Source organism: Coregonus clupeaformis, chromosome 26, assembly GCF_020615455.1.
Source record: "Coregonus clupeaformis isolate EN_2021a chromosome 26, ASM2061545v1, whole genome shotgun sequence".
NCBI classification, from domain to species: domain Eukaryota; kingdom Metazoa; phylum Chordata; class Actinopteri; order Salmoniformes; family Salmonidae; genus Coregonus; species Coregonus clupeaformis.
In genome coordinates this window covers 3,307,371-3,334,063 of record NC_059217.1, presented here as the reverse complement: position 1 = coordinate 3,334,063, position 26,693 = coordinate 3,307,371, and the positions used below count along the sequence as shown (strand labels likewise).

General features: G+C 42.6%; 2 protein-coding genes across 7 annotated transcripts in view; both read right to left on the bottom strand.

The window, feature by feature from the left end:
- The window catches only part of LOC121540512 (ecotropic viral integration site 5 protein homolog), a 104,803-nt gene that overhangs the window by 28,034 nt on the left and 50,076 nt on the right, over positions 1-26,693 (bottom strand). For 4 of the 6 annotated variants that reach the window (XM_045207703.1, XM_045207698.1, XM_045207699.1 and 1 more), the window contains 15 exons: positions 24,571-24,792; positions 23,237-23,311; positions 22,626-22,751; positions 22,213-22,356; positions 21,751-21,840; positions 21,340-21,437; positions 21,077-21,137; positions 20,814-20,867; positions 19,235-19,267; positions 18,608-18,754; positions 15,374-15,505; positions 5,044-5,184; positions 4,668-4,826; positions 2,119-2,265; positions 1,311-1,406 (listed from right to left, as the gene is read on the bottom strand). In XM_045207703.1, the coding sequence (XP_045063638.1) occupies positions 1,311-1,406; positions 2,119-2,265; positions 4,668-4,826; positions 5,044-5,184; positions 15,374-15,505; positions 18,608-18,754; positions 19,235-19,267; positions 20,814-20,867; positions 21,077-21,137; positions 21,340-21,437; positions 21,751-21,840; positions 22,213-22,356; positions 22,626-22,751; positions 23,237-23,311; positions 24,571-24,792 (1,725 nt within the window). The remainder of the gene's footprint in view (positions 1-1,310; positions 1,407-2,118; positions 2,266-4,667; positions 4,827-5,043; positions 5,185-15,373; positions 15,506-18,607; positions 18,755-19,234; positions 19,268-20,813; positions 20,868-21,076; positions 21,138-21,339; positions 21,438-21,750; positions 21,841-22,212; positions 22,357-22,625; positions 22,752-23,236; positions 23,312-24,570; positions 24,793-26,693) is intronic. The other 2 variants (XM_045207700.1, XM_045207702.1) reach the window with 2 other exon arrangements.
- On the bottom strand, positions 7,492-10,210 carry LOC121540513 (zinc finger protein 428-like). The gene is made up of 2 exons (XM_041849444.2): positions 9,470-10,210; positions 7,492-9,149 (listed from the first exon to the last, which is right to left on the bottom strand). Exons 1-2 carry the CDS (start codon positions 9,655-9,657, stop codon positions 8,687-8,689), a joined length of 651 nt encoding a protein of 216 aa, XP_041705378.1. The 5' UTR covers positions 9,658-10,210; the 3' UTR covers positions 7,492-8,686.

Sequence of the window (26,693 nt, the reverse complement as noted above, 5' to 3'; positions counted from 1 at the left end):
GACTCACTGACACTTGTGGCTGCTTCACGTGATGTATTGTAGTCTCTACCGTTTTGCCCTTCATGCTGTTGTCTGTGCCTAACAACGTGGTTTGTGCTCCTACCATGTTGTGTTGCTGCCATGTTGTGTTGTTGTCATGTGTTGCTACCATGTGTTGTCTTTGGTCTCTCTTTATGTAGTGTTGTGGTGTCTCTTATCGTGATGTGTGTTTTGTCCTACATTTTTATTTTTAATCCCAGCCCCCGTCCCCACAGGAGGCCTTTTACCTCTTGGTAGGCCGTCATTGTAAATAAGAATTTCTTAATTGACTTGCCTAGTTAAATAAAGGTTAAATAAAAAAAATGATAGTCCCATTTACATTGTGTAATTTATTGACGGTCCCTAACTAGCCCCACAGATAGGCTATCCAAAGTCAAACCAATTTTGCCACGGTCGCACACCGGCCAGCTGAAGCTAATAGGCTAAACAAGTTGGCTAGCTTGCTAGCTAGTCTAGGATACTTCCAGACACAAGACCTGGTTAGACTGTTTCAAGTTAGCGAGAAGGCGATAACTGTGTACTGTTTTGGCAGAGTGAAAGTCCAAACGCTTTCCACGTTCAAATACACACACCAACGTCAAAGCACGCCTCCAAAACCCAAATCTCGTTCTCAGTCGCATTTCCTAATGAGGAGAAATGAAACCGAGGCCAAATCAGGAAGTTCGGCCCCCCTTTAAAAGTAATGGCGCCGAGACTGGTGCAAAAACTATAGTGGAAGGGAACTCTCACACATGTTTACACCAATCCAATGCTGTTTAACTTCAGTAATACATGTAAAAATAATCAAATTAGCTACCTAGCCGTTTTCCCCCCTTTAGCTAGTGATAGCTCGTGATGCACAAACTAGGCCTTTTTGAAACATCGCCATCTCCTCGCTGCTTTTACCTGCCAGATTCAGAAGCTTGAAAACCACCCAAAAAGCTTGAAAACCAAATACAAATTTTGCCCAAAGTTTAGAAAAAAACTAAAACTGAACATAATTCAAGATGGTTTGTATTTTATTTTAGTTCGTTTTGGGGTCAAAGATAATATTTTCAGTATAGTTTTAGTTTTTCAAACAAGTTTGTTCATTATTTTATTTCAGTTTACTATATATATATATTTTTCCATGATTAGTTTTCGTTTCAGTTTTCATTTACTATAATAACCTTGCTATGAAGTACTTTCAATAGAGATGAAAATTACTTTTTAGTCCATGACTAGGCTAAAATATGTTCTGCGCCATGCTAGTGTGACTGTGAGGGAGGGGGGCCAGGGGTAAAGTACTGTACCTGTATCTCCAGTTCAGAGATTTGTTGCTGCAGCTCGGCCATAGCAGCGATGTTGTCAGCCTCTCTCAGCCTCACCGCCATCACCTCCTCCTTGTTCTGAAACAAAGAAATAAACACTGTCAGGCCAGAGTGTCACCGAACGTGAAATGTCAACTCGCATTGTAGACTTCATTGTAGAAAAGATAGCCTATTGCATTTACGGCAGTTAGCCTATTTCCTCTGCTGAAGTAATATTTCTAGAGAGTGTTACCAAAGACATGTTAACAGCCATTACACACTGTAAGCCCCTGGGAAACCTTTTTTTTATTTATTTTTTTATTTATTTTTTTACAGTTTAGTATGATTCCTGCAGTAATCCCAGAGAGAAAAGGGGTGTTGCTGAGCTGCAGAGTGCGGTTTAACACACACACACACGTTTAACACCATCAGCAGCACAGAGATCTTATCTGAAGATGTCAAGTCAAAAGCAGAACAAACTGCTTTCCTGTTCAGAACCTTGACTCTGAAGACCTGGAGGCAACACATCAGATAAAAGGATGATTTTTGACAACTTATCAAACCAGTGATTGAGAAATATTCAGTGATTTTCAGCTGATACCCTTTTCACACGATTGTGCTGATTCTTTTCACATTGTCCTTTCCGGCATGGTTTCAGATACTACAGTGGAGCATTATGCAGCATAACCAGGCCAGCAAAGTACAGTTGGCTCAGCTCGGTTGTGCTCAGTAGTGTGAATAGGGTATCAATGGAGAAGCCACCTCACCAGCCGGCTCTAGTCATCCCAACAGCAAACAGACACTTTCTTACCTTGCACTCAATCTCTGCCTGTTTGCGTTTGATCTCCTGCAGCTGAACGTGTAGGCTCTTGTTCTGGGTGGTCAGCACAGTCACACGCTCCTGAAAGCCCTGCCCCTCCTGCTCCGCCCGACGCAGCTGGTTGCCATGGATCTGGTTCTGCAGGCGGGGAGGGATATGGAAGGTAAATATTGGGAGGGGGCAGTTTAGTCACTACACAACCCCTCTGCTATATCACAAAAAGCAACCCATTTTAAACAATTTCTATATCTTGAATCATTATTTGCCTACTACCATTAGAAAGTAGTAACTTAAAATATTTGCCCTCTTCAACTCGGAATACATCATCACTGCCTTACACCAGCACCAGTACATCTGGAGCTCCGGATACTTTGACAGTTAAATAATATGTACCTCTGCTGCCCCCTAGTGATTTGATAATGCAATAAAAGGGGCCATTTGAATACTCTCAAGTTCAAGTTGTCACATGCACAAGTACATTGAAATGCTTAACTTGCAAGCTCTACCCAACAGTGCAGTAGTCAATATCAAAAAAGTATAACTAATAAAACAAAAACAAAACACAGAGAAATAAGAGAGGAAGTTATATACAGGGTCAGTGCCAATACCACATTTACAATGTGCAGGGACACCAGAGTATTGAGGTAGATATGTACATGTAGGCAGGGATTAGGACAAATTGACTGGTAGCAGGATAAATAATAGTACTAATAATAATAGTAAACAGTATGGCAGAAGCATAAGTGGTGGGTGAACAGTGCATTCGGAAAGTATTCAGACACCCTTGACTTTTTCCACATTGTGTTACGTTACAGCCTTATTCTAAAATTAATTAAATAAAATGTTGTTCCTCATCAATCTACACACAACACCACATAATGACAAAGCGAAAACAGGTTTTTAGGAATGGTTGCAAATTTATAAAAAAACAAAAACAGAAATACCTTATTTACATAAGTATTCAGACCCTTTGCTATGAGACTCGAAATTGAGCTCAGGGGCATCCTGTTTCCATTGATCATCCTTGAGATGTTTCTACAACTTGATTGGAGTCCACCTGTGGTAAATCCAATTGATTGGACATGATTTGGAAAGGCAAACACCTGTCTAAGTTCCCACAGTTGACAGTGCATGCCAGAGCAAAAACCATGTCATGAGGTTGAAGGAATTGTCCGTAGAGCTCCAAGACAGGATTGTGCCGAGGCACAGATCTGGGGAAGGGTACCAAAACATTCCTGCAGCATTGGAAGTCCCCAAGAACACAATGGCCACCATCATTCTTAAATGGAAGACGTTTGAAACCACCAAGACTCTTCATAGAGCTGGCCGCCCGGCCAAACTGAGCAATCGGGGGAGAAGGGCCTTGGTCAGGGAGGTGACCAAGAACCTGATTGTCACTCTGACAGAGCTCCAGAGTTCCTCTGTGGAGATTGGAGAACCTTCCAGAAGGACAACCATATCTGCAGCACCACCAATCAGGCCACTCCTCAGTAAAAGGCACATGACAGCCCACTTGGAGTTTGCCAAAAGGCACCTAAAGGACTCTCAGACAATGAGAAACAAGATTCTCTGGTCTGATTCAAAGAGTCTGATGAACTCTTTGGCCTGAATGCAAAGCATCACGTCTGGAGGAAACCTGGCACCATCCCAACGGTGAAGCATGGTGATGGAAGCGTCATACTGTGGGGATGTTTTTCAGCGGCAGGGATTGGGAGACTAGTCAGGATCGAGGGAAAGATGAACGGAGCAAAATACAGAGAGATCCTTGATGAAAACCTGCTCCAGAGCGCTCAGGACCTCAGACTGGGGCGAAGGTTCACCTTCCAACAGGACAACGACCCTAAGCACACAGCCAAGACAACGCAGGAGTGGCTTCGGGACAAGTCTCTGAATGTCCTTGAGTGGCCCAGCCAGATCCCGGACTTGAACCCGATCGAACATCTCTGGAGAAACCTGAAAATAGCTGTGCAGCGACGCTCCCCATCCAACCTGACAGAGCTTGAGAGTATCTGCAGAGAAGAATGGGAGAAACTACCCAAATACAGGTGTGCCAAGCTTGTAGCGTCATACCCAAGAAGACTCGAGGCTGTAATCGTTGCCAAAGGTGCTTCAACAAAGTACTGAGTAAAGGGTCTGAATACTTATGTAAATGTGATATCATTTTTTAAATATACATTATATACATTTATATACATTTGCAAACATTTCTAAAAACCTGTTATTGCTTTGTTATTATGGGGTATTGTGTGTAGATTAATTAGGGGAAAAAACAAATGTAATCAATTTTAGAATAAGGCTGTAATGTAATGTAATATAATGTGGAAAAAGTCAAGGTGTCGGAATAATTTCCGAATGCGCTGTATGTATTGTAAGTGTGTGGATGTTAGTGTGAGTGTGTGTGTGTGTGCAACTGTGTCAGTGTAAGCGTGATAGATGGATATACATGTAAACAGGGCAAACACATGCATGTCAAGATACAAGATACAGGTACACTACTAATATTTCTACAAAGGCTTAGCTATGTGTGTGTGCCCTCTGACCTGTGTCTCCAGCTCCATCATCCTCTGTCGTGTCTCTCTGAGCTCTGCCTGGGCCTCGGCCTCCCGTAGTCGGACACTCATCAGCTCGTCCTGCAGCTCACACATAGTAATCTTCCTAGGGCTGTCCTTCCAGCGGCCCGCCGTACGCGCCAGGTGACACTGTAGGAGCAGGGGGAGACGCACGCAGTCAACCAAAGATGCTCGGACTCTACACAACTAAAATAGCTAAGTCCTCACCTTATATGGTGTGGATAACATCTGTTCCTCCTTACCTGCCAGAGGTCCTCCAGGTCTCTGTCCGGTTGTCTGAGCTCCTTCAGTCCAGTCACAGCCTAGGCTTCCCTCATAAATTATACTATATTAAGATGTTCCTTACCTGCCAGTGCTCCTCCAGGTCTCTGACCTGTTGTCTGAGCTCCTTCAGCCCCGTCACAGCCTCAGCCTCTCTCAGCTTCACTGCTATCAGCTCCTCCTGCAACCGCACTACGTTGGTGTCATCTGGCAGAGATGTGTTCCTCTGAGGTGAGAGACAGAAACACAAACAGTCACAACCAAAACAATGACTGAGAAGACCCAATTTCAGGATATGGAGTATGCTGGAGAGGGACAATAAAATACCAGGGATGTGTTCAGCAGGGCACAACGTTGTGGAATTTACAGATAGAAAAATATATTATGTAGATTCTATTCAGAATTTCATCTCTGTCACATGAAACCACTCGCATCAGGTGCGCTTTTTAGAACAGTGTTTTCCCGCGAATTGCATTTTGGCAAATGTTTGAAAATGTAGTTTTACATTGGCTGCTTCATTACAGTAGTTGCATGTTACATAATATTGCTTGGTGGCTATTGTTGCATGTTTGGATGAAAGTCCCAAAAATGTTATGTTCCTTGTAGGGCTGTGACGGTACCAGTATCGCAATATTTTTTCCATGGCAAAAAATGAAAACCCGGAGCAGACCAAACTCTTTGGTCCTTTAAAAACCTGCTGTATGTAAAATATTGTGTGACTAAGGACTCTATTCAATCTGTAAAGCTGAAACGTTACAGAATCCCCGATAAAAATGTAAAAGTAATTTCCGATTGTGCCGACATAAGCAGCGTTTACTGTGAATGCAGTCTCCACTAAAGCGGGAACATTGCCTTTAAATTTCAATCATGACGGCAGGAGAGGGGCATGTGCGTACCGATAGGACGCATGGGGAGTGAACAGCTCTGTTTTGTACCGACAAACGTATGGTTATATGTAGAAACTAGACAACAAAGTTTAAATTAAGCCTCTAAAACCGATAAATCAACATATTCCCAAGCAACTGGGGAGAGTGAGCGATCGGTTGCGTACAACAGCGAACCAATCAGATGGTAAAGCGGCGCGGCGACATGAATCCAACAATCCATGGCTTACCCCAGAGGAAAGGACGAGGCGGAGCAACTTGGAGACACAAACAGTGAAATGAACAGTTAAAGGCTATCCAGGAAAACATCGCTTAAATGCTCTCAATGCACACCAAAACAAATGAACTGCTACAATCTTATTACAAAAGTGGATTCGCTCGAAAAGAAAGTAGAGGCAATCGTGTCAGACACGCACAAACACAGAATGAGAAACAGAATGAGACGAAACATGAAAATATTGTCCTTACTGGAAGATGAGGAACAAGGAGATCTTTCCAGCTACGATTTAACTATACTTCAATGTAATTCTATTTATTTTTGTGACTTGCAAACCTGTTGTAAAATGAAAAAGAGTTTGGGACAGATTAAGAGAAGATGTTGAGTCATTATTCCTTGTTTATCATTATAGCTAAGATACAATGGTGGTTATTGGTGGCTCTATCCAAGGGATAAGGACGGGGTGACTGGAGGACATCAAAAATGTATCTGAGGTGTGTGTGTGGGGCCTCCACTCATCTCACTCCAGTCTCTCGGTGGACCCACTCTCCCCATGTAGACACCCACCAGCCACTATATTTCAATTTAGTAGGTAATACAAACTGACCACAATACTTAAGTGGCAGTCTTTCTCCAATGTATGTACAATTACATAATCCACAGACTTTTGGTACATTAGGAGAGGAGTTGGCGCTTAAAAGCCCTAAAAAGGCATAGCGCCTGCTAAAATATTTTATCTGGTTCTTCAATGATAGACGGAACAGACAAAGTTAACTTTGATTTTATACAATTAAAGACCAACATAATCCAATTTATAAAATGGAATGTGCACAGGCTCCATGATGGGAAAAAAAAACATATGATTCTTGAACACTTAGAGATTGTCAGCAGATGTGGTTTTCCTGCAAGAGTTACATTTCAAAAAAGGAGAAATTGAATATTTAAAGAGCTGGGTTGGAGAGGCCAATACTGCCACCTACTGTAGTAACAGCAGAGGTGTAGGCATGCTGATAAATAATAATACACCATTTTCCCTTAGATCCCAGCAAACGGACCAAGAAGGCCATTTTCTAATGTTGAATTGTACCTTACATGGTGAAAAATACACATTGATTTCATTGTATATCCTACCAGGGCAAATGTGGTGTTTTTAGATAGGATTTAAGCTATTAGATCAAATCCAGACAGGAACAATTAGTTTAGCAGGCGACCTAAATCATACATTCGATAAGATTGACAGAAGTAGCAATAAAAAAGGCAAATTCAAAAAAGGAACCTCCAAAAAGGCTGAAAAACGTCATCTCTACAAATAATTTACAAGACACCTGGTTACTATTGCCAACTACATAAGACTGCTCATTTTTTCCCTCAAAATAAGAAAAGCTATTCAAGAATTGACTACCAACATATTCATTTCCAAAATGCTCTCAACAATTTATTGGGTTAAAAAAATCCATGATATCGGATCATTCTCCGGTATCACACTTAATTACACCAACAGAAAATACACTTAGCGAAAGAATATGGAGAATGAACAGAGCGCATCTTCAAGACCCAAAATGTATTAACCTCTTCATCACTAGGCACCTGGCTAAAGTGCCTGCCTCGAAAATGCATGCCCAAATTGAATAGAGTATATCTCCAAAACAACAAGGGCTATAAACATAATCTTGGTAGCAAAAGAAAGGTAACACAGGCGATATGTATCTTTAAGTGAAATAATTAATGTGGGTATTCCTGTGTCAGAGTACATGATGCTAGAACATAGCATAAAATTGGGAGGTTTTGATTCCGCCTGAAAGTAACTTCAGGTTTTATAGGAAATGCTTTATTGGACTTATGCAGCTGCAGCCCCTAAATTCTATGGGACCATAGCCCAATATCTGATGAGTTGTAGGGGTTTTAGTTGAAGTATGTTTAGGCGGATTACCAAATGGAGACATTTGGGCACCATCAGTGCCATTTGACTTTTATCAGGTACCAGACAGCAAAAGTAATTTAATTTCACTAACATATCACTATATGTGTACGTTCCATCAAAATACAACTGTTTTGATGTTGTTTCCAATGTTCTCCCAGACCTCTATACGTGTTCCCATTAAAATAAACCATACAATGGGAAAGTTTGACTCCAAACTGAGCAGATTTATTAGAAACTATAAACAACAAATGTAAAAACAAAAAGTCCACACATCCCAAAACTATAAACAATGATATGGTGTCCTTGGGTGGGTTGTCACACAAAATGTAGACCATTTTTACCCTAAAACTTGCTATCGTGCAAATCCTTGAAACAGTTACACTTTGATGTAATGCACAAAGGGACTTGGCACTTCCTGCAGTACACAGGTGTTTTCACTTTGGGGATGCCAACATCCAGACATCTCCTACAGTTCTTCCTGTCTTTGCTGGCATCATCACCATAGTATTCTGGCATGCAGGATGTTGGTGGTGGTCGTGGTGGAGGTTGTGGTTCAGACTGTTTAGCAAAGCTCACCATTTCTGTGAGTAGCTTTTCCCTGAACTTCTTCTGTGTGTACGGCTTAGTGGGGTTGTTCTTATGGAGTTCTTTGTGAAGTAGGAAACTATTTACAACAGCAATATCAACAAAATGAAAAAGAAAAGTCTTATACCATTTCATCGTCTTGTGGTGAACACTGTAGTATCCAATCAATGCGTCGGATAAAGGAAAGGGGAGACCATGACGCAGTGGTGTCGATTGTGGGTCCTGGGACTCTGGTGGGCATAAACCGGATTGGGTCTGGTCGTTCATCATTCTCTTCTCTATAATGCCACCTATCTTCTTCTTCCTCTTCTTCCTCCCCGACTCTTGGAGTGGCAGGCCTACCTCCACCACGCTGACTTGGATGCGCTGACTTTGAGAAAGCTTTCCCTTTTCTTTTGGGTTGAGGGCTCTTTACAGGGGACTCAGTGTCCGATGAAGACCGTGGCCGAGGGAGGGGAGCAGAAGTGCGTTGTCTAGACAAGCGGCCAGGCTGAGGAAGAGGAGGCTCTGCCTGAGGAAGGGGAAGCAGTGGCTGAGGGGGCAGATGCTCTGGCTGTGGCTCATCACGCCTATAATCATCTTCACTGTGCAAACAAGACAAAAGAAAATCATGACTAAAACACACTTGTATTCATTCATTGACAAATCTGACTCAAAACAGTCAGATATATAAAATAAATAGTTAGAACTATGAGAATGTTGACTAAAGTGATATTTCAGTGACAAGAAATAATACACATAGCATTCTATTGTAAGTAAACTTGCTTGTGGGCCTCGAAGCTAAGCTAGCGCTAACTTGAGCTTCAGTTACTCAAATAGATATTTTAGAATGTATGTTTTGTACTCATACAATAAATTAGTAATAGTAGTATTAGAAGTAATAAATAACAATGGGATTACATACTCTTCTGATGCTTGAGTAGGGCCCTGGACACGATAACCTTCGTTCTCGTCGTTGGGGTCTGGTTCGTCCGGTCTAAGCAGGTCCTCATCGTCCGATTCAGAATCAATGGGGATACATGGAGTCCAACTTTCATCTGTTACAATTAATAACGCCTCTGTAACTGTATATTTGTTACTAGAGCCTGCCATATTTTTATAAACCGAAATTCAAGTGCTGTTGTGCACTCTGCGTAACCGTGCGTAATGCAGCAAGTCAACTAATATGAGACAATGAGGTGCGCACTTGGATATTTCAACAACCGGTTGGTCGATTTTGACATGTGACCCCCTCTATCGAAAGCTCTGGATCAGTATAATTAAATTAGCACAATTGCAAGCCACTGTGATTGCATCATATATCCAGAAGATGCGAGAAAACAGTGCCTGTTGTGATTGAAACAAACTGACTAATCTTCAAACACATTGTTGGCCATGTAAAACGATGGAAACTCATTGAAATCGACTCGGAATGAGAGAGAGACACTAGAGTATCTTTTCAAGTGGTTTTATTTGATCAGACACTACTTTTGGTAACAAAAACAACAAAGGTAAGACGCAGTTTGTTGGAATAAGGTTGAGAAAAATAAGTTAACTGTCTACGAATATACGGGCATGCACGGTTTCAAAATACAGTACTGGTTTTGCTATATGCTTATACAGTGAGGGAAAAAAGTATTTGATCTCCTGCTGATTTTGTACGTTTACCCACTGACAAAGAAATTATCAGTCTATAATTTTAATGTTAGGTTTATTTGAACAGTGAGACAGAATAACAACAAAAAAATCCAGAAAAACGCATGTCAAAAATGAGGGAAATAAGTATTTGACCCCCTCTCAATCAGAAAGATTTTTGGCTCCCAGGTGTCTTTTATACAGGTAACGAGCTGAGATTAGGAGCACACTCTTAAAGGGAGTGCTCCTAATCTCAGCTTGTTACCTGTATAAAAGACACCCGTCCACAGAAGCAATCAATCAATCAGATTCTCCACCATGGCCAAGACCAAAGAGCTCTCCAAGGATGTCAGGGACAAGATTGTAGACCTACACAAGGCTGGAATGGGCTACAAGACCATTGCCAAGCAGCTTGGTGAGAAGGCGACAACAGTTGGTGCGATTATTCGCAAATGGAAGAAACACAAAAGATCTGTCAATCTCCCTCGGCCTGGGGCTCCATGCAGGATCTCACCTCGTGGAGTTGCAATGATCATGAGAACGGTGAGGAATCAGCCCAGAACTACACGGGAGGATCTTGTCAATGATCTCAAGGCAGCAGGGACCATAGTCACCAAGAAAACAATTGGTAACACACTACGCCGTGAAGGACTGAAATCCTGCAGCGCCCGCAAGGTCCCCCTGCTCAAGAAAGCACATATACAGGGCCGTCTGAAGTTTGCCAATGAACATCTGAATGATTCAGAGGAGAACTGGGTGAAAGTGTTGTGGTCAGATGAGACCAAAATCGAGCTCTTTGGCATCAACTCAACTCGCCGTGTTTGGAGGAGGAGGAATGCTGCCTATGACCCCAAGAACACCATCCCCACCGTCAAACATGGAGGTGGAAACATTATGCTAAGGAGGTGTTTTTCTGCTAAGGGGGACAGGACAACTTCATCGCATCAAAGGGACGATGGACAGGGCCATGTACCGTCAAATCTTGGGTGAGAACCTCCTTCCCTCAGCCAGGGCATTGAAAATGGGTTGTGGATGGGTATTCCAGCATGACAATGACCCAAAACACAGGGCCAAGGCAACAAAGGAGTTGCTCAAGAAGAAGCACATTAAGGTCCTGGAGTGGCCTATCCAGTCTCCAGACCTTAATCCCATAGAAAATCTGTGGAGGGAGCTGAAGGTTCGAGTTGCCAAACGTCAGCCTCGAAACCATAATGACTTGGAGAAGATCTGCAAAGAGGAGTGGAACAAAATCCCTCCTGAGATGTGTGCAAACCTGGTGGCCAACTACAAGAAACGTCTGACCTCTGTGATTGCCAACAAGGGTTTTGCCACCAAGTACTAAGTCATGTTTTGCAGAGGGGTCAAATACTTATTTCCCTCATTAAAATGCAAATCAATTTATAAAAATTTTGACATGCGTTATTCTGGATTTTGTTGTTGTTATTCTGTCTCTCACTGTTCAAATAAACCTACCATTAAAATTATAGACTGATCATGTCTTTGTCAGTGGCCAAACGTACAAAATCAGCAGGGGACAAATACCTTTTTCCCTCACTGTATATTTGTTTGGAGTCTGAATATTATTTCATTTGGACAACAACAGTTTAGCTAGATTCACAGTTGAGACGTTTCTCGTTCCAGTGGTGTATAACATTCAGGTATTCACACGTTTAAAAACCATACTACGTCATTGTTTGAGATTGCGGGAGGAGTACCCCGGATATGGGGAACCTCGTGATGAGGTTAAATACGTAAATGAAAAAATAAAAACCTTTACCATTACAAATATAGGCAGAGGACAGAGAACAGCCAACCCGCGATATAATTTGAGATGCTTTTAAGGCGTACGTTAGGGGAATAATAATGTCATACTCGCAAAAGTTAGTTAAGTTGTAATTTTAAAAGATACAAATGTATTAATTAGAACAACAAGATCAATTACCATTTTAAAAGCTTCTATGAAAATATATACTGAACAAAAATATAAACGCAATGTGTAAAGTGTTGGTCCCATGTTTAATGAGCTGAAATAAAAGATCCCAGAAATGTTCCATACTCAAAAAATGCTTATTTCTCTAAAATGTTGTGCACAAATTTGTTTACATCCCTGTTACTGAGCATCTATCCTTTGCCAAGATAATCCATCCTCCTGACAGGTGTGGCATATCAAGAAGCTGATTAAACAGCATAATATTACACATATGCACCTTGTGCTGGGAACAATAAAAGACCACTGTAAAATGTGCAGTTGTGTCACACAACACAATACCACAGATGTCTCAAGTTTTGAGGGAGCGTGCAATTGGGATGCTGACTGCAGGAATATCCACCAGAATTTAATGTTCATTTCTCTACCATAAGCTGCCGAGCAGCAGCACACAAGTCTAAGATCACCATGTGCAATGCCAAGCATCGGCTGGAGTTGTGTAAAGCTCGACGCCATTGGACTCTGGAGCAGTGGAAACACGTTCTCTGGAGTGATGAATCACGCTTCACCATCTGGCAGTCCGACGGACGATTCTGGGTTTTATGGATGCCAGGAGAACGCTACCTGCCCCAACGCATAGTGCCAACTGCAAAGTTTGGTGGAGGAGGAATAATGGTCTGGGGCTGTTTTTCATGGTTCGGGCTAGGCCCCTTAGTTCCAGTGAAAGGAAATCTACATCTTAACGCTACAGCATACAATGACATTCTAGAAGATTCTGTGCTTCCAACTTTGTGGCAACAGTTTAATGCCCTTTCCTGTTTCAGCATAACAATGCCACCGCGCACAAAGCGAGGTCCATACAGAAATGGTTTGTTGAGATCGGTATGGAAGAACTTGACTGGCCTGCACAGAGCCCTGACCTCAACCCCATCGAACACCTTTGGGATGAATTGTAACGCAGACTGCGAGCCAGGCCTAATCGCCCAACATCAGTGCCAGACCTCACTAATTCTGTTGTGGCTAAATGGAAGCAAGTCCCCGCAGCAATGTTCCAACATCTAGTGGAAAGCCTTCCCAGAAGAGTGGAGGCTGTTATAGCAGCAAAGGGGGGACCAACTCCATATTAATGCCCATGATTTTGGAATGAGATGTTTGACGAGCAGCTGTCCACATACTTTTGGTCATTTTGTGTATTTAAGGAGTGCATGGTGACATGACAGTATTGGAGGATTTGGACAAATCTATGGATACCATAATTGCGTCTGTCAAACAGGCAGGCCGACCTCTTATTTTATTGAATAGGAAGAAATAGGCTCCAACAAAGCCCTCTTGGTTGTTAGTGAAGTCGAATTAAAATGAAGAAATGTTGTTGAAATGAATTACTTTCAGCACCATTTGCTGTCCACCACTGTTTGATTATGCCGCAGCCACTCCAAAGCTGATATCTGCCCACTTGCCTTTTTAGTTGACTTTCTCCTGCACTCTCTCTCCTCATTAATAAGTTCATGATTGAAAAAGTGTCTGTCTCGTGACATTGTCATACATTTGGTCTCCAGTTTATGAGCTACAAAAATGTTTTAACACACATAGGCTACTACTGTTTCTACCGTAGGCTACATTATTTAGGCTATATTAAATTAATTTGAGGAAGCGTTGGTCTCTCCAACATCACCATGGCGAGGCACGCATGGACAAGCTAAATATTTTGAGCCCCTGCCTTTGGAAAAGTGGGCACTGCTTACTTATCATGGGGCGGCATCAGCGCTCACTTAAATAGCCCTCATGCCACTGGGTGAGAGAAGTTATCATTGTTTTGGGGCAGAATAATGTGAGGTGTTATGTTGTTGTTGGAGGTGCGTCTTGGTCAGTTTAGCTCGGAAAATGCCGCCCTCATCAAACTGCCGCTCTAGGCTGCTTTCGAATCCTGCCTAATAGGCTGGCCGGCTGTGGGGCCTAATCATAGAATTACATTTAGAATCCCTATTAACTCAATAGCATCTCTGTGGGTCAAAGATTTGTCATTAAACTTTTAAAATGTATGACCTTTTATTGTGGCATAAACTCAACCAGTCATGATGTTTTCATCTGATTGTCAAAGGGCTCCTTTACTAGGCTACCCGTGCACTCCCAACATATTTCCAGCCTCTAAACAGTGGGGAATGGAAAGACATCTTCATGCCTCCGACATATGGGAATGATAAATAATGGTGTAATAGCCTACAGTTTTCTTGACATTTTGTTTTAATTATTGTGATAGGCTCATGTTTTACCGGTATGGCATACCCCCACTGTTTATTTTGCCGGAATGATGTACCGGACCACACTGCCTTACTTTCACCCCTGAACATAATTTAGGAAATTACGATTAATCCAGTTTAAACTAATGTATAGAATTTATTACACAAGAGACAAAATTATCACTCAGGGTGCAGTGAGACACCCGATGGGTTGGACAATACTTTTCTCGTCAATCATCTTCAAAAACGTATACTTAACTGGAAATCAACCAATCCTCCATCGTTAACACAATGGAAAGGCCAAATGCTTTATTATCTAAATGTTGAAAGTGCGTGGGCAATGGACAGAAACAAAATGGTGCAGTTTGAGGTCATGTGGCAGAGAGTGATGCGGGCACTGGAGATTGGGGTGTGAGCAGGTGGGTCTGGGCAGGGGTGATGTTGTGGATGTTTGTGTGTGGCTGTATGTTGTCGTTTGTATGTTTTCAACAACAAAAAAAACTATTAAAACATTTAATCTATCATGCTGTAAAGCTGAATTTCCGGAATGTGGATTGAATAGACCCCTAAATAAATGTGACTCTGGATGAAAACATAATGTTTGTTTCCAACATTAGGTCTGTTTCCTCAAGAAGTTAAATCCGCTTCGCATTTTGTTTCTTTGCCACGATACTAACAAGTATTGCAATACTGGTATCGTCCCAGCCCTAGTTCCTTGTATGCATGCATATTATTTTCTGTTGGTTGCATCATTTTACAAAAGAAATTTAACCGGTTGTTAACTGGTTAATGGGGGTCAGTTAGTCTGCAGCAACATTTTATGAAATGTGCATTCCTAGTGTAGAACAAACATGCCTCTAGTCTCTACATGTAGAAACGGAATCACATCAGCTCTAGTCATGACATTTATATCTGCAATATCCCATAACGTTTAGCTATTCCAGGTGGAATGCCTGACAGAGGAGTTGGACTAGGCGGCACTGTGACAGTGAGAGAGTTCATGATAGACAGTCTGAGCCAGGTAACACACCTTCTCTATGTCCAGGATCTTGTCTTGCATCTCCTTGAGGGCACACTGTGACTCCGCCTCCTTTAGCCTGGCCTGAACCAGCTCTCTCTCCAGCTGCAGGATAGACTCCTCTGTGTAGCGCGGGTTACCCTTCTACAGTAGGGAGGAAGGAGAAGGAGGAACAGGAGAGAGTGAGGAAGAACTCTTCTTTCATACACCTATTGAAATGGTTTCCCAGAACTAAAATTAGCCAACGGAGAATCTCCATTTATGGTGCATTATAGTCCAGGACTAGGCTTTATCTGCCTCCGGGAAACCGGCCAATAGTGTCCTTTAGGTTAGTCTGAGTAGGAATAATGTGTTAGAATCTCGAAATAACACCGGTAATTCAAATGACCTACTTAAAATCAAATTACAATACACACATTGTTTCGAAACAATATAAAATGTTATACATTTTCACTCAATAGATTTGTATATATAAACATAGTATTGTGGAGAAAAAAAATATGATTGTTGAGCAATCAGCACGAGAAATACATATTTATTGTGCTGTAGCTAGCTACATTGTTCAATTGCACACCACTAACAACCCCCTCTAAAATACACCAAGTAGTATGGCAGTTCACTTTCAAAAACATATTCTCAAATATCATCCTTGATTTCCACAGAGGACAACAAATTACCCTCACTCTTCCAACGCATTATAAATGTTTAATGAATATAGCAGCTCATTGTCAGAGCAAGAGAGCACATTATGTAAAACACTGCAGTGCAGACATCATCACAACATGTTTCACTAAATCAGCTCATCAATATTAAAGGGTCTGTTTAGCACCAAGAGTGGGTCCCACTGGGGTACCACACACACCAACAGCTCTGACTCCACGTTATATACACCCACATCAGACAGCAGCGCCTTATAAATTCATGAATCCTTTCTAGGAGTATGCTAATGACTGCAAAAGGTGGCTGCACTGCGCAAACAGCATGTCCCAATTTGAAGTCATGCATGCACACAGGATCATTATGCATAGAGTGAGAGAGAGACAGAGAGAGATAGAGTGTGTTCTTCAGTGAAGAGATGGGGAGAATCCATTTCACTGTCACCTTCACTAACTGCGAATTTGTTGCTAAGCAGTGTACATATTTAGATTAAGTGTGAAAAGTAAACATTGCTAACACAGGATATACATGCAGTGCTTTCGGAAAGTATTCAGACCCCTTGACTTTTTTCACATTTTGTCACGTTACAGCCTTATTCTAAAAAAAAAAACATAATTTTTTATCCTCAGAAATCTACACACAATACCCCACAATGACAAAACGAAAACAGGTTTTTAGACATTTTTGCAAATGTATTACAAATAAAAAACAGAAATAGATTATTTACATAAGTATTCAGACCCTTTGCTATGAGGTTCGAAATTGAGCTCAGGTGTATCCTGTTTCCATTGATCATCCTTGAGATGTTTCTACAACTTGATTGGAGTCCACCTGTGGTAAATTCAATTGATTGGACATGATTTGGAAAGGCACACACTTGTCTATATAAGGTCCCACAGCTGACAGTGCATGTCAGAGCAAAAGCCAAGCCATGAGGTCGAAGGAATTGTCCGTAGAGCTCCGAGACAGGATTGTGTCGAGGCACAGATCTGGGGAAGGGGACCGAAAAATTTCTGCAGCATTGAAGGTCCCCAAGAACACAATGGCCTCCATCTTTCTTAAATGGAAGAAGTTTGGAACCACCAAGACTCTTCCTAGAGCTGGCCGCCCGGCCAAACTGAGCAATTGAGGGAGAAGGGCCTTGGTCAGAGAGGTGTCCAAGAACCTGATGGTCACTCTGACAGAGCTCTAGAGTTCCTCTGTGGAGATGGGAGAACATTCCAGAACGACAACGATCTCTGCAGCACTCCACCAATCAGGCCTTTATGGTAGAGTGGCCAGACAGAAGCCACTCCTCAGTAAAAGGCATATGACAGCTTGGAGTTTGCCAAAAGGCACCTAAAGACTATCAGACCATGAGAAACAAGATTCTCTGGTCTGATGAAACCAAGATTGAACTCTTTGGAGTGAATGCCAAGCGTCACTTCTGGAGGAAACCTGGCACCATCTCTACGGTGAAGTATGGTGGTGGCGTGTTTCAGTGGCAGGGACTGGGAGACTAGTCGGGATCGAGGCAAAGATGAACGGAGCAAAGTACAGAGAGATCCTTGATGAAAACCTGCTCCAGAGTGCTCAGGACCTCAGACTGGGGCGAAGGTTCATCTTCCAACAGGACAACTACCCTAAGCACACAGCCAAGACAATGCAGGAGTGGCTTTGGGACAAGTCTCTTAATGTCCTTGAGTGGCCCAGCCAGAGCCCGGACTTGAACCCGATAGAACATCTCTAGAGAGACCTGAAAATAGCTGTGCAGCAACGCTCCCCATCCAACCTGACAGAGTTTAAGAGGCTCTGCAGAGAAGAATTGGAGAAACTCCCCAAATACAGGTGTGCCAAGCTTGTAGCGTCATACCCAAGAAGACTCGAGGCTGTAATCGCTGCCTAAGGTGCTTCAAGAAAGTACTGAGTAAAGGGTCTGAATACCTATGTGACTGTGATATTTCCGTATTTTTTTTAAATAGAAATGAGCAAAAAGTTATAAAATCCTGTTTTTGCGTTGTCATTATGAGGTATTGTGTGTAGATTGATGAGGGGAAAAAAACATTTTAATACATTTTAGAATAACGCCGTAAACTACCAAAATGTGAAACAAGTCAAGGGGTCTGAATACTTTCCGAAGGCACTGTCTAACATGGCTAGTCCTCAAGACATGAACGTGGACAGAATAAACTCTGTATTCAGTCACTGCCCATGCATCCAATGCTATAACAAAAGCTGCAATGTTATTCAAATCTCATGATTATCTGACATTTATAAGAAATCTTCCCATTAAATAGTGAACATCAACAAGCCAAAATAGTCACCCCACATCAGGAGACATTTCAAGAATCCCAATATCCTGCCCCTGAGTCAAACATGGTTCCTGTCGTAGAGACCAGACCACTGATCCTAGCCTGATGGATGGAGGGTTGACCAGGCCTGGGCTGGTGATCGTCCCTCCCAGAGGTGGCACTGTAATATGTGCCACCTAGCAGGCGCTTTAATCCAAAGCGGTTTACAGTACAGTGAGTGCATACATCCCTGGAATTGTCATCGTCACACTAAACCAACTGAGCCATACAGGAACTTGAGCACTGTGCTACTCCTTACCAATAGTGGTCTCTGCTGGAGCTCCCTGATGGTGCTCTGTGCCAGCTCCAGCTGAGCTGTGGCCTCTTCGCTCTGCTGCCTGACCGTGGCCAGCTCCCGCATGACCAGGTAGGTCTCCTCTGCCTCCTGGGCGCGTGTCACTTGTCCCTTTAGGACATAACCAACCGAGGTTGGGGTGAGCAGGGAGCACCACGGGGGTGGGATGGACGGAAGGGATGGGCAAATCAAAGATTATATAAATAAAACAGGATTGGGAGTTTTTAATTTTGAAACGCATGCTGTTTTTTCTCGTGCAAAGGTTTTTGATTGAGTCTCATTGGTGGACTCTGACTGATGCGCTCTAAGCATTTTCTTTTGGCATGTTTCAAGATACTTAGGCATGCTGTTATGGGTGATTACATGCACTTCTTGAATCCTAGGTTTTCACCAAAGCGATCTGATTTCGATATCCTTATTTTACATTAATATATATATATATATATTTTTTTAATTGACATTTATTGTGCTATCATTTAAAGGTCAAATCATGAGCATGCAACGCTACATTGAGATTAAGACATTTGAGATGGGAAAGTGCAATGTAAGAGGGATGAGAGGGGATAGTGGAGGAGAAAATGAAGTTTATACCTGGATCAATCTATCTGCCAAGGAAGCACTTTCCTACAAAACAGAAATATCCACGAGAGAGAAAGCACAGAGAAAGAGAGACCAAAGAACTCAGTTATAATAGAAAACAAACGGACAAACACTTGATTTGGTTTTTATAAAGAGAAACTCAATGTTCATTTTCTTTCCTCCGTTGTTTTGGCAACCAATTACAATGTTCTAGGTGAATCCTAACTTCGACATAAGTCACTTAACCATGCATTGATGTCAACGGGAAAAGTTAGCAAATGCCCCATAGTGTCCAAGTTATTTTACAAGTATGGGAGGTAGAAAAGGAACATGGTCTTGAGGTGTGGTGATAAGGTTGTGGGGGTAAAGTGGTGACAAAGTGAGAATGATGTGGTGAGGGTGACAGACAACACGTGATGAGTTTCAGACAGGCAAAGCAGAAGACGAGGGTTAAACAGGGCCAAGAGGAAAATAAGACTTAGAAGATAGCTATAAACAGCAGGGTTTTTTAGATGTAGCCATGCTTTTTTAGGTTCTTAAGTGCCGCCTGGTTACGCTTTAGAAGCTTTTGAGCAATTCCAGTTAATATTTTGGGTATGAGAAGTTGTAGTCTTCGACTGGATTTGAAACGATACTGTGATATGAGTGAGTGAGTGGTTATGCCTCTAGACAGAGCCTGGTTGTTTGGGACAGACACTCAGGCAGTCCTCATGCATGGTGTCCTGGTACTCTGACCAGGCCTGGCAGTGCCTGTATATTTGTGCTCAGACACAAACAGCGGAGGATCCCAACAACATGCACAACAATGGCAGCCGCGCACTCTGGCATGCAGTGCTGCTCTGCATCATCTCAGAAGTGAACAGCCATCACTGAATGTAGCCTTTTAGAGCTCCACAGCCAGCTCCAGTCTCAGAGGGTCTGACGTGAAGTGAGCTGGCAACAGGAGGGTTGCTGGTATCAAATCCTAGATGCCATTGCCTGCCATTGTGCCCTTGAGCAAGGCACTTAACACCCCACACAAACAGCTCCCTGGGTGTCCAGTGTGGCAACCCCCTGCACCTCTCCAAAAACCTGTATGTGTATGCATGTTTCATTCGGAGGGGTTGGGTTAAAAGTGAAGTCAATATTTGGTTGGACCTTTATTGGTCGACCTGCAATCGACCAATAAAGTGATCTTAATTTTACCTGATCCTGAGTGTGGATCAAGACTGAGACATGCATCTAAATGTAAGACTTGCATTCCAAAGCGAACTAGGATCCTTTTATCCAATGAGATATACACTCTGTCAGTGAGTGAGAATTCTAGTGTTGTCTTGTAAATTGGACAGACAGACCACACCAGCGCAGCCCAGTTAGCAACAACAAGACCCATGTGTCTTTAGTGACCAACGACAGACGCATGATGCATGAACAAGCACTTGATGGGTTAATGTATGTCGGGGTTACGGTCTTGTTGTGTGAATGGCCCTGACAAAGGGTTCACTGTTATAATATGGCTTAATATTATGACTGGTGTCATGAGATAGGATGGCAAGGAGAGCCATGGTTCAACCTGTTTACCACCCTCCTCCACCTCCTTCGTTTCACTCACTTTCTCCAGTGTGTCTATCCTCTGTTTCAGCAGTCTGTTCTCTGTGCGCAACCTCTGCAACACAAGGACACAGAACACAAATAAAATATAATTATGGTTTTAAGTACAGTGAACTCAGTTTATGGAGTGCGGTTATAGTGATCAACTGCTAATAGTGATCAAATTGACCTGTACTGATGTCTATAAGAGTGAACTATACTACTGCCTTGACTGATATCCTGGTAAGTCTAAAACATGTTTCAGCCTACTGCTCCACCACTCACCTTAATCTCCACCTGCTCCTCCATCTCCTTAGTTTTGATTGTAGTGTACTCCTTTTCTAACCTGAAAACAGGAGTCATACAGCATCATTACAGCACACTGGCACCACGTGTACTTGCAGCTAGCACCTATCTCCATCCCTCTGGAACTACTGTTGCCATGACAGCTCAAGGAACATATCAATCAATTACATCTGCAGTCACAGACGTGCTTTTACAGTAACCAGGCCTAGAGCCCAAAGAGCGAGCAGAAGCGTACTACTCACTTCTTCATCTTCTTGGCGTTGTACTTGACGTTATAAGCAGCGAGGATGACCTTGTCTGGTCCACTTTCCAGCTGGTGGGGGATGACCCTCTGAAAGTGCTACAGCACAGCAGGGAGAGACGTAACGATTGGGTGAGTATGAGACAGATATGCTCACACAACTTCAAGTGTAGGTTTAATGTCTTTCAATCTGTATCCTATAGCCTGGTCCAAGATCAGTTTGTGCAGTCTTGCCAACGCCTACGGTCATTGTCACAAACAGAACAAACTGATCTGGGACCAGACTATGTATCTTATGCCTGCCGGCAATAATTGCCCCTCTTGGATGAAAAAAGTTTGAATTGAATGGATCATTGTGTGCATTAACTCAGACAGGGTTCTAATTCCAATGGTTATGGCTGCTCAGTCATACCTGTAACATTCCCTCCATGTCTAGCTGTTCGAGTTCTACCTGGTTCATCTGTAGGATGGCCAGCCCCACACGGAACACTATCTCCAGACCCTGAGACAAGCATTACATTATCATTACATTATCATAGCATTACATTATCATAACATTACATTATCTAGTACCGCACAGAACACTGCGTTACCAAGGTGAAATTGAAGTTTAGTCCACAAGATATTCCAATGTGTCCTTTATGCCAAGGCCACCAGTGGGCGCCAATTGCTTGCATTTCCTCACAGACCCTTGTGTTGGCTGTAATAAAAACTATTCTGGACTCACTTGACTAGAAGTAGATTGTCAAACATGAGTAAATCAGATGTTCTTTAAAGCTACAATCTGGGATTAGTTTATCAGCAATATGGCAGCCCTGCCGCCTGTTTTGGCATACAGTTGGGGGATGGGGATTGCACCTTTAACCGGACTCACCTCTAACATGAAGATGTCAAAGATCCTAGTAGCAACAGGGAGAGGGAAGGAGGTGAGGAAGATGGTGAGGAACCAGGAGGAGGCGTACATAGAGGTGTGGAAACTTTGGGCCTGGAAGTGGATATGGAGGTCTGGGAGAAGTTCCTAAAGGAGGGGGTGGAACGGTGTGTCGGAGATAGAGGGAGACATGAATATAATAAAATATATCATCCTAAATAAAGATGTCACATTGACTAATTGTAAGACTCTGGATAAGAGTGTCTGCTAAATTATTAAATATATCATTTTTATTCATATTGTCATACTAAATCAACATTCTAAGGAGTCTTGGAGCGTGCTGCTGTGCATCAATATTGCTCTGTAAAAGGTTTGTCATTCATTCATTCATGTACCGAACCCATATCAGGTCTTACCTGGATCATAAACTCAAACTGGTACATGCAGAGTCCCAGCTCAGCCATACTGGGTTTGAACAGTTCTCTCAGTCTGTAGTCCTGCATCAGCTTCACGAACACACAGAACGCCTCCTCCTCGGGCATCTGGTGAGGGTGACACACACCAAACAAACACAAAGATCATCAAACAGTTTCCTTAAACCTTCAACAAAAGACCTCCTCATACACCATCTAGACCATACACACACACAGAGAGAGATTAAGCCTAGTCCTGGACTAAAATATATCTTCAATGGAGATTTTTCATTGAGAATGTGTTTTAGTCCGGGACTAGGCTTAATCTGTGTCTGGTAAACCAGCCTTTAAGAGACCTCACAACTTAATTAAACCTTTCTTACTAAAAAATGTCTTCCTCATATACATAAAATACACATTTCACACAATACAAAATCATACATATCATAATACAGGTTAATCACCACCACACAATTGACCAGTGACAGTCTGGTGCAAATCACACATCACATGAAAAACACTCTGGTCAATCTAATGATTCTTTGTTGATGTGTGTAGTGGCAGGTTGCATGTGACCATAACACAGCATGTGTGTGTCTTAGGATCATTATTACCTGCATGAGCAGCAGTCCGACGATGAAAGCACTTCCCTGACAGTAACCGACCTCCCGGTCCACCAGAGAGTAGGCCTGCAACAACAACAGGAAGTGACCTCAGATCAGCCATGGTCATGAGAAGAGAGCTAAGCACTCTGTGTCTGCATCCCAATTCCCAAATGGCACCCTACACCCTACATAGTGCACTCCTTTTGACCAAAATGCAAGCCTGGGTCTATATGAGAAACTGCCCACCTAAGGTTTTCCAGGGTCAAGGTGTAACTGTGGACTCAACACTTTCTGCACTGTATTCAAGCAATTCAGCACGAAGCACCTACTGAATTACTTACTACTCCATTGTATTGAGAAACCGCTTTTCTTGAACAATTCTGCCTCTGGGTCATGAGAAGAATAAAAGCAGTGCTCTAATGCAATGTTCTTCTTCATCTTCTATTGACAGGACAGTTGGCTGAGTGCCAGTCTGTTTGTGCTATCCTGCCAAGAGCACAAACAGATCTGGGACCAGGCTAATAGGACAGATAGTAGGAGACAGACAGGAAAGATAGGAAAGATTTGTCTAAAGATGGTCCAGGGTTCATTCCAGTTATGAATACTATACACTGAGTATACAAAACATTAAGAACACTTGCTCTTTCCATGACCAGGTGAATCCAGGTGAAAGCTATGACCCATTATTGATGTAATGTGTTAAATCCACTTCAAATCAGTGTAGATGAGGAGGAGACAGGTTAAAGAAGGATTTTTAAGCGACATGGATTGTGTATGTGTGCCATTCAGAGGGTGAATGGGCAAGACAAGGGAGGGGGGGGGGGTCAAGAACTGCAACGCTGCTGAGTTTTTTACGCTCAACAGTTTCCCGTGTGTATCAAGAATGGTCCACCACCTAAAGGAAATCCAGCCAACTTGACAACTGTGGGAAGCATTGGAGTCAACAAGGACCAGCATCCCTGTGGAACGCTTCCGAAAACTTGTAGAGACAATGCCCCTGATGAATTGAGGCAGGTCTGAGGCAAAAGGTAGGTGGGGGGAGGGGGAGTGCAACTTAATATTAGAAAGGCATTCCTAATGTTTGGTATCCTCAGTGTATGTGCTGAAGGCGGCGGAGCTAACCGCTAAACCAATTCCAGACAACACTAAAGCAATCTGTTGCGGGTATAGGTTTGAAACAAAACACTAGGGTTGCAAAATTCTGGTAACTTTTTCCAAATTCGTATTTTTTTTAATCCCAGTTGAAGAGTTCCAGGTTAGAGGATTCCCTCGCAGTTTACTCCCTTTTGATTCTCCAACCGGGATATATATATATATTTTTTGCAAACCTATAAAGCATTCACCTTCATGACATTGAAGAGTACTTCCTGTCCCAAGCTGTCCTCCTTAAAGAACTCATGCTCAGGATAGGTCCGGGCGATGTCCCGGCGAATCAGCTTCTCGCAGGGTGATACCATCTTCAGCAGCTCAGAGTACTGGTCTTTGATAGGCATGTTCTGGGCATTGCATAGCAACTGCCATACTATCGCCCGGAAGTGGTGGGGGATCCCTTTTCTGACCAGATCCTGTTGGGGAGAAGAAAAATATAATCAGTATTGACTTTGGTCCGAAAATGCTAATATTACCAATTGGTGGCAGTAACTAAACCAAAGTGTGGTTTGCAGTTTATCCGACCTTGTCCATAGACCGCTTTCAATGTATATTAATGATTTTGCAGAACTTTCTCTAATCATTAACGTAACACGAGAACAGCCTTTGAAGGAAAACATGTAGGCCTTGTTTTCTGAATGTGTTTACAGTGGGGGAAAAAAGTATTTAGTCAGCCACCAATTGTGCAAGTTCTCCCACTTAAAAAGATGAGAGAGGCCTGTAATTTTCATCGTCGGTACACGTCAACTATGACAGACAAAATGAGAAAAGAAAATCCAGAAAATCACATTGTAGGATTTTTAATGAATTTATTTGCAAATTATGGTGGAAAATAAGTATTTGGTCAATAACAAAAGTTTCTCAATACTTTGTTATATACCCTTTGTTGGCAATGACACAGGTCAAACGTTTTCTGTAAGTCTTCACAAGGTTTTCACACACTGTTGCTGGTATTTTGGCCCATTCCTCCATGCAGATCTCCTCTAGAGCAGTGATGTTTTGGGGCTGTCGCTGGGCAACACGGACATTCAACTCCCTCCAAAGATTTTCTATGGGGTTGAGATCTGGAGACTGGCTAGGCGACTCCAGGACCTTGAAATGCTTCTTATGAAGCCACTCCTTCGTTGCCCGGGCGGTGTGTTTGGGATCATTGTCATGCTGAAAGACCCAGCCACGTTTCATCTTCAATGCCCTTGCTGATGGAAGGAGGTTTTCACTCAAAATCTCACGATACATGGCCCCATTCATTCTTTCCTTTACACGGATCAGTCGTCCTGGTCCCTTTGCAGAAAAACAGCCCCAAAGCATGATGTTTCCACCCCCATGCTTCACAGTAGGTATGGTGTTCTTTGGATGGAACTCAGCATTCTTTGTCCTCCAAACACGACGAGTTGAGTTTTTACCAAAAAGTTATATTTTGGTTTCATCTGACCATATGACATTCTCCCAATCCTCTTCTGGATCATCCAAATGCACTCTAGCAAACTTCAGACGGGCCTGGACATGTACTGGCTTAAGCAGGGGGACACGTCTGGCACTGCAGGATTTGAGTCCCTAGCGGCGTAGTGTGTTACTGATGGTAGGCTTTGTTACTTTGGTCCCAGCTCTCTGCAGGTCATTCACTAGGTCCCCCGTGTGGTTCTGGGATTTTTGCTCACCGTTCTTGTGATCATTTTGACCCCACAGGGTGAGATCTTGCGTGGAGCCCCCAGATCGAGGGAGATTATCAGTGGTCTTGTATGTCTTCCATTTCCTAATAATTGCTCCCACAGTTGATTTCTTCAAACCAAGCTGCTTACCTATTGCAGATTCAGTCTTCCCAGCCTGGTGCAGGTCTACAATTTTGTTTCTGGTGTCCTTTGACAGCTCTTTGGTCTTGGCCATAGTGTTTGGAGTGTGACTGTTTGAGGTTGTGGACAGGTGTCTTTTATACTGATAACAAGTTCAAACAGGTGCCATTAATACAGGTAACGAGTGGAGGACAGAGGAGCCTCTTAAAGAAGAAGTTACAGGTCTGTGAGAGCCAGAAATCTTGCTTGTTTGTAGGTGACCAAATACTTATTTTCCACCATAATTTGCAAATAAATTCATTCAAAATCCTACAATGTGATTTTCTGGATTTTTTTTCCTCAATTTGTCTGACATAGTTGACATGTACCTATGATGAAAATTACAGGCCTCTCTCATCTTTTTAAGTGGGAGAACTTGCACAATTGGTGGCTGACTAAATACTTTTTCCCCCCACTGTATATACAAAGGAATATACTGGTATCCACATAGAATGAAACATCTTATGATGGTGTTCAGAATAAACTAA